Here is a 7,979-nt window from a genome sequence, read left to right as displayed (position 1 = left end):
CTGTCCCCTCTCTCTGCCTCTCCCTCACACATGCTCAGTCTCAAAACTAATACTAAACTAAACTAAAAAGACCCATTTTGATCGAAAGTGTGAAACAGAGATTCGGATATGCTAAATATGCTGGCCTGGCTTAACTACAGTGTAGCTGAGGGAAGACCTTGAGATAAGCTATCATGTGTGGTCTACAGCTAACCTCAAAAGTCTTCTACAGATTCTATCAACAATGAACTTTTTTCCCTTGATGCCTCCAGTCTATTCAAAAATTGTCCAGCCTGACTTTTTTACTAGCCATCAATAGTTTTACCTGCAAAAACGTACAAACATGTCATCATTTCCAGACTTCTGTAGTTTTACCTTGGTTCCTTCACAACCTTTTCATTGACTGCCCTGGGTCTCAGTTCCCAGAGTCTTCCCATCTAATCAATCATCTTCTTTTAGTTGGTAAAATAGGCTCTTTCATACATATATAATGTACATGTAGTTTAAAGAATGAAAGGAGCCCTCCAGTGTACCTTAAGAGAACAGACCCAGTATTTCTGGAAGCCATTTGTATACACCTTTTCTCTCAACCAATTTTGTTTTTAAATAAGTTCCTTTATCTGGAAAACAAATGACCAAGACTGCCAATAGAACAGTGAGAGGCATGTCCTCTCAAATATTGAAACATTCTATAAAGCTACATAGAACAGTGGGATACCTATTGGGAAAGAATAGAAACGTGGCACCTGTGGACATAAGTGCAAGTGAAAGTGTTGAAAGTGGTTTCCGATGAGGGAATAGGTTGAAACGGGCAGATAGAGAGCTCTGGAGACCTTCAGCTGGGTGAAAACTCAGGTGGCACTGCTTCATGCCCTACTTTGAGAGAAGTCCAATAATTCTTTTTTTGTTTGTTTATTTTTATGAGAGACGGAATGTGAGCAGGGGAAGGGCAGAGAGGGAGACAGAATCCAGGCTCCAAGCTGTCACAGAGCCCAACATGGGGCTTGAACTCCCAAACCATGAGATCATGACCTGAGCTGAAGTTGGACGCTCAACCAACTGAACCACCCAGGAGCCCCTAATAGGTTTATTTTTTTAATTGAACATTTGTTCTTTATTTACTGAATATTTCCCTTCTGGATTAATAGATACACCAAGTCTTCATTCTACTCTGATGTGGCCTCAATTGAAACTTTGAGCCTGCATTGTTTTTGAGTCTTAAATGTTTGGAGTTCACTCCACCTAGGCTTTTCTTTGCTTCTTCTAAAAATAGTAACCTATTATAAATTCAGCTTTGTATTTTATGTCCCTTATTAAGTGCTTGTTTAAAATTGGAGTGGTCATGTATTAGTGGTGACCAAAGAGTGTATTACAGATATACCACTCCTTTGCTCTCCTCCCCCCCTTAGTCTTTAAAGTTAGGTTTCCTTGAAATTTTTTAATGAAAATTTTCATAACAAAGATTAATGTATGTTCTTTAGTTTCTCCAAGCACCCAGCTGTTCAGTTTGCTTCCTTCTGCTAGCTAGACCCTGGCTCCCGGCTGCCAGGAGTACAGCAGGAAGCCAAACATAATGGTGCCGATTTGCACTACACAGGCAACCATATTACAGTATGTAAATATCTCAAATTAACCTGTACACCTTAAATTTACAGTTACAGGTCAGATATATTTCAGTTTAAAAAAAAAAAAGTGGCTCAGTTGGTTGAGTGTTGGACTTCGGCTCAGGTAATGATCTCCCAGTTTGTGGGTTCCAGCCCTGTGGGCTCTGTGCTGGCGGCTCAGAGCCTGGAGCCTATTTCGGATTCTGTGTTTCCCTCTCTCTTTCTGTCGGTCTCTCCCCGCTCATGCTGTCTCTCTTAAAAATAATAAAATAAACATTAAAAAAATTTTTTTCAAAGGTGGCAAAGAAGGCTAGCCATCATCCCGCGCCAGGACACGTCCGCTGCCCCGATTACTAGGGGAGGGGTCTCCAGTACTGCTAGTGTCTCACTTGCTGTAAAACTCACTGAAGGTGTGAAGGTCGGGTGACCTCGACCAAACTTGAGGACCGCAGCAAGGAGTCCTGGCTCTTTCTCCCAATTTTCTCCTTCTTCCGCCTCAGGTGTCTGGGCTGGGAAGTCACTGGCTGCTTCCAGCGTGACCATATGCCCAGCCAGGTGGACCGTATTGGAAGCAAGTTTTTTCATCCCACATCACCTAAGAGTAGAAACACCACAGGCTTTAAGAGATTTTCCAGGGAGAACAGACTCGATGGGCGGGAGAAGCCTCTAATAGACCAAAACCAGATGTTTGCGGTTAAAGAACACAAGACATCTCACCTGCCTCTGGGTAGAAAGCAGCCTAGGGCAGATATTGGCTGCTGGAGGAATGGCCTTTCCCTCTCCGTTTACCTGATAATTAACAGACGCTAGGGAAATTCAATTCTTTATTAGAATTAGATCGGTGTTTGCAAACATTTGACATGGGGGCAGGGACCAAGAACTATCCACACCATTCTTTTCCCAGCTTCTGCAGCAAGAAGCACGACTTAGACGAACAGAGCTCCGGTAGGATCTGGCTCCTGCTCCCGGGCCCGGAGTTCTGGCCTTTCATAACCTGGTTACCTGGCCAGGACAGCGTCGGAGTCCCGCTGGGTCGCCGCCTCCCGGGCTGCCTTCGGAGAGCTTTGAGTCGCCGCCTCCCGGACAGCGTCGGGGTCCTGCTGGGTCGCGGCCTCTCGGACAGCCTCGGGGTCCTGCTGGGTCGCCGCCTCCTGGACAGCCTTCGGAGAGCTTTGGGTCGCCGCCTCCCGGACAGCGTCGGGGTCCTGCTGGGTCGCGGCCTCTCGGACAGCCTCGGGGTCCTGCTGGGTCGCCGCCTCCCGGACAGCTTTCGGAGAGCTTTGGGTCGCTGCCTCCCGGACAGCGTCGGGGTCCTGATGGGTCGCCGCCTCCCGGACAGCCTTCGGAGAGCTTTGGGTCGCTGCCTCCCGGACAGCCTCGGGGTCCTGCTGGGTCCCGGCCTCGCGGACAACCTTTGGAGAGCTCTGAGTCGCCGCCTCTCGAACAGACTTCGGAGAGCTCTGAGTCGCCACCTCCGGGGCTGTGTCGTGGGACCGCTGAGTCACCGCCTCCCCGACAGACTTTGGAGAGCTCTGAGTCGCCGCCTCCGGGGCTGTGTCGTGGGACGGCTGAGTCACCGCCTCCCCGACAGACTTTGGAGAGGTCTGGGTCACCGCCTCCGGGACAGCGTCGGGGGACCGTTGGGTCGCTACATCCTGGGCAGTGGATTTCTCTGAACCTGGAAGAAGAGTGTGAAGACCTTACCTGTGTCCCCTACTCTCCACAAAAAGATTTATTCAAACTGGCTAGGAGATTAGGGCTCGAAACCTGAGAGTGCACGGTTAATTTGGGCTTCTATATTCCTTGCAAGAAGGAAACCCTCTCCTGGACTCAGAGGATGAAACCACTGCCCTGTGATATCCAGGAAGCATCAGGATCCCTACCAAGGAACCCATGGCCTGCCCAGGGTACCCCTCACTATTCCCGGTTTCATACTTCGTGCCCGGAGTTGGCGATGATAGTCAGCCAAATTCATGATCATCTTGGATACATCTTTCTGGTAATAAGGCCGACCAAATATCAAGATCTCGGCCTCGCCCTCGGGGTCCCAATGATTAACGTGAAGCAGGGTCTGTGACACACACTCGACGTGCGGTATGTGCTCTCCTCCTCGACCTGTGCAGGAAGCAAAGAGGCTGTGAGGGGTGGGATTTGGGAGGGGAAGGCAGGGGTGGGGGGAGGTCGCGCTGGTTTGGGGCTAGGGCCACTGGAGAGGCTTGCCCTGGAACGCTGCCAGCGGTGGGGGTGGGTAGGAGTCGGAGGAAAAGGACCCCAGTGGCCACCGCTCTCAGACCCACTCACCGAAGATCGCCTCCACCAGCCACGCCTCAAGGTGAATTGCCTTCGGACTCGTCAGGTACTCGGAGTGGAACCAATAGGGCTGCTTGGTGAGGTTACCTAGCACCTTGAATATCGTCCCTTCTCGCTTCTCCAGCTGCATGAGCGTTGGAAACCGATTAGGAATGGCCATGGTGCAGTAGGCTTGCTGCTAGTGGCTGTGTTGCTAGTGGCCTTGCAGCTGCAAACCAAGAAGGCCAAGGTTAGCTTCAGGTGTGGCAGTTGTTGCCTAGCCAGGGCCTTATTTCAAGGGGTTTTGGTAAGCTCCTCCCCATCCGCTTCCCAAACTCAGCAGCTAGGGCTTCTTCCCGAGATTGCACGAGTGCACTGGGTAGAGCACCAGGGCGCTGTAGGAGGGGCCGTTGGTCTGGACCCGCCCATTTCCCCAGGAGCTGGGAGTCTGAGGCGGAGCTTCTTCTGGGAAGCAGGTCTCGGGGAGGTGAGGACAGCCCTGTAGAGGTAGGGAAAATCCAACGTCTGGACAATACCTTTCAGAGAAGCGAATATTTGCGGAGACACAGGTGCTTTTCAGACGGTTGTAATGGGACCAGCATTCCTGAGGGGTTGGAGTGATTTTTTTCATGGAAAACCTAATGAAATACATTGAAGAAGTAAAAACTCAAGGAGTAAAAAAGGTGTTCAAGGGCTAAAGTCCCACTTTCTCGTGAACCCTGACTACTGAATTCCCTCTTCAGAGGTTAGCACATTTCCAGCTTCTTCCTTAACCTGTCAATAGACAGCTGAGCACACCCAGCAGCAAATGGTCCGTGTGATTTGGACACCAGAGGGGAATTTACTGAAACTTTTTTGATGCCTTAATTCTCTAAGTAACATATTTGTATGTGTGGTTTTGTTGTTTTTTTTTTTTCTTCAGTTTAAAGCATTACACATCAATTGCTACTCAAGCAGATGAAGTTATAGAGCTCTGGAATCAGTAGTTGGGGTGTCATGCCCAGGCCCAGCGGTGAGAGATCCTCACAACTCAGGTTCATCCTTATATCCTCTGTGGGAGTTTTGTAGGTCAAAGAAGTGCATGAGAAATTTGTATGTGTCTCACAGCATCAAAAGTCTTGAGACTTAAGCAGAATGTGAATTAAGAGCTAAAGAAGGGCAAAATCCATTCAAAGAATCACCGGATGGAGAATAAACTTCCGTGGGTAGGCAGAACCACTAAGTGAGTGTATAACTGACAGCCGAGGAAGGATCGGGGCTTCTTAACTATCCCCTCTGGAGGTTACAGACTCATTAACATAGCAACCATAAATTGAATTTTAATGTCCCATCAGTATTGCCAAAAAGAAGTAGTTCCAAGATCTGTAATCAAATCTCTTTCTTGCACCAAATGATATTAGGATAATGTATTGTTTCTTAGTTGGTATAAGTATACTTAGAGTTCTTTTGCATGTTATTGTCATTATGCATGTGTAGAGATCTTTTACATCATTGAAGTTTTTAGAATTGGAAATGGAAATATTTAAGAAAATTAAAACTAGAGTATTAATATTTAAGAGTGATCTTTTGGGGCACCTGGGTGGTTAGTCAGTTAAGCGATCGACTTCGGCTCAGGTCATGATCTCGAGGTCTGTGAGTTCGAGCTGGCATCAGGCTCTGTGCTAACAGTTCAGAACCTGGAGCCTGCTTCAGATTCTGTGTCTCTCTCTCTCTCTCTCTGCCCCTCCCCTGTTCAGGCTCTGTGTGTCTCTCTCTCAAAATTAATAAACATTAAAAAAAGTGATCTTTCACTTATATAAAATCCTAGAATATATGGACTAATCTATTGTGATAGAAAGCATGGAGGAGTTGCCTGGGGAAGGAATGGAGGGAGGAAGGGATTGGTAAGAGGCATTTGAAAACTCTTGGGGATGATGGAAATGTGTACTGCATTGGTGGGACGACTGGCTAGCTTAGTCAGTGGAACATGCGACTCTTCATCTTGGGGTTGTGGGTTTGAGCCCCTTGTTGGGTATGGAGATTGCTTAAAAACAGCAGCTTTTAAAAAAATTGTTACATTTCTTTTTATTTATTTTGAGAGGGGAAAAGAGTTAGGGAGGGGAGAGAGAGAGAGAGAACAAGCAGGGGAGGAGCAGAGAGAAGGAGAAACAGAATCCCAAGCAGGCTCCACACCATCAGTGCAGAACCCAGTGTGGGGCTCGAACTCACGAACTGTGAGATCATGACCTGAGCCGAGATCAAGAGTTGGATGTTCAACTGACTGCACCACCCAGGCACCCCTAAAAATAGAAACTTTTAAATACATACATGCATAATATTATATTGAACTTCCAGCCAAAGAAATGTTGTGGAGGCAGATGTGGGAAAGTATTTAGAAATAATGATAAGGAAATTCTCATTGAGGACATGGGTTACACCTTATTTCCCCCAATAGTGTTAACATGACTCTTAATCTCAGAGTCATGAATTCAAGCCCTAAACTGGGCATGAAGCCTACTTAAAAAAAATTAAAAAACAAAAAAACCACAGAAAAGTAAAAAGAATTCTGTATGTCTTCACTGAGAATCAAATGTTGACATTTGTCACATTGGCTATTTTTCTATATATACAAAAAAATGATAGGGTTTCATTTTTTTTGGCAGGAGGGCTGAAATATTTGTAAGTAAATTGTAGATATCAACACTTCACTTTACATATTTCAGCATATTTCTCATGAGAAATAGGACTTTCCCTTATATAATAAAAATACTTGGGATGCCTGAGTGGCTTAGTTGGTTAAGCATCAGACTCTGGATTTTGGCTCAGGTCATGATGTCTGGGTTTGTGAGATGTGTTGACTCTGCCCTGACAGTGTGGAGCCTGCTTGGGATTCTTTCTCCCTCCCTTTCTATCAGGCCCTCCCCTACTCACATTCCCTTTCTCTCTCTCCCTCCCCCCTTCAAATCAATAAATATTTAAAAAAATTTAAAAAAACTTGTCACATTCTAGAAGTTCTGCATTATAGAACATATAGCCAAATATTACTTTACAATACGGTCCATATTAAAATGTCCCCATTGGGAGCACTGGCTGGCTCAGTCTGTATAGGGCATGTGACTCTTGATCTCAAGGTTGTGAGTCTGAGCCCTGTGTTGGGTGTAGATATAACTTAAAACTAAAATCATTAAAATTTTTAAAAAATGTTTATTTTTGAGAAAGCATGAATGGGGGAAAGGCAGAGAGAAAGGAAGACGCAGAATCCGAAGCAGGCTCCAGGCTTTCAGCTGTGTCAGCACAGAACTGGATGCAGGGCTCAAATCCATGAACTGTGAGATCATGACTTGAACTGAAGTCAGGCACTTAACCAACTGAGCCACCCAGGTGCCCCTAAAAATAAAATCTTAGAAAAAAAAAGTCACCATTGTTCAAAAATGTTCTGTCTCTGCCTTTGATTTAGGATTTGAATCATGCATTACATTTCATTGTCTCTTTATTAATCAAAGTCTTCAATTTTGTTTTCATGACATTGACAAACCAGTAGTCCATTTATCGTATTGGTAATGCTAATTCTGGGCTTCCATACAGTTTGGGCAAAAGCGGCCAGGTGTGGCACACCTGAGCTCTGAAATCTGGATAGATTTATAAGTTCCAGACTCATGGGCTCCAAGGAATGTGAACCATAGGGGCAGTTTAGAGCCCCCCCATCACATTCCTTGAAGATAAGTAATTTCTGAGTCTCCTTTTCTCATTTGTTAAATGGCAGCAATTTTATTCCAGAGACCCCAGAAGTTGTAGGGGTCTCAGTTAAGACTCAAGAGTTTGGCCCGTGTGGGGCAGGGGAAATGGAAACTTCCTTTGGAACGTGGGAGGCAAAAACTTGATTTGGCAGCTCCCGTGTGGTTCTCTCACCTTCAAACCTCAGATTTTCGACTTCCCGGGTTCAGGGCCAACCACCAGTTCCTCGGGGAAGAGCTGCTATCGCCCTCACCCCCACACACTCCCAAGGCCAAGAGATTCTGGTGTGGAAGAAAGGGGTCAACACAGCTGGAAACCCTTTAAACTTGAGGCAGCTGGGCTCACCAGTGCTGGGTAGGGAGTTAGATGACGGAGAAGGTCACGTGCACGACC

The 7,979-nt window shown here is 46.4% G+C and overlaps 1 protein-coding gene across 1 annotated transcript; it reads right to left on the bottom strand.

Moving 5' to 3' along the window:
* Nucleotides 1-2,394: 2,394 nt before the first annotated feature.
* KHDC3L (KH domain containing 3 like, subcortical maternal complex member) lies at nucleotides 2,395-4,430 on the bottom strand. The gene is made up of 4 exons (XM_029945392.1): nucleotides 4,409-4,430; nucleotides 3,885-4,101; nucleotides 3,519-3,698; nucleotides 2,395-3,261 (listed from the first exon to the last, which is right to left on the bottom strand). Exons 2-4 carry the CDS (start codon nucleotides 4,051-4,053, stop codon nucleotides 2,582-2,584), a joined length of 1,029 nt encoding a protein of 342 aa, XP_029801252.1. The 5' UTR covers nucleotides 4,054-4,101; nucleotides 4,409-4,430; the 3' UTR covers nucleotides 2,395-2,581.
* Between the last annotated feature and the right edge of the window lie 3,549 nt (nucleotides 4,431-7,979).

Source organism: Suricata suricatta, chromosome 7 (assembly GCF_006229205.1).
Source record: "Suricata suricatta isolate VVHF042 chromosome 7, meerkat_22Aug2017_6uvM2_HiC, whole genome shotgun sequence".
NCBI classification, from domain to species: Eukaryota; Metazoa; Chordata; class Mammalia; order Carnivora; family Herpestidae; genus Suricata; species Suricata suricatta.
This window is presented reverse-complemented; position numbering and strand designations above follow the sequence as displayed.

Excerpts from the sequence above, each read along its gene's own strand:
- KHDC3L (XM_029945392.1), bottom strand. The coding sequence starts at position 4,053 with ATGGCCATTCCTAATCGGTTTCCAACGCTCATGCAGCTGGAGAAGCGA. Across the intron at positions 3,699-3,884 it reads GCTGGTGGAGGCGATCTTCG|GTCGAGGAGGAGAGCACATA; the intron begins GTGAGTGGGTCT and ends CTTCCTGCACAG. Across the intron at positions 3,262-3,518 it reads TCGCCAACTCCGGGCACGAA|GTTCAGAGAAATCCACTGCC; the intron begins GTATGAAACCGG and ends CTCTTCTTCCAG.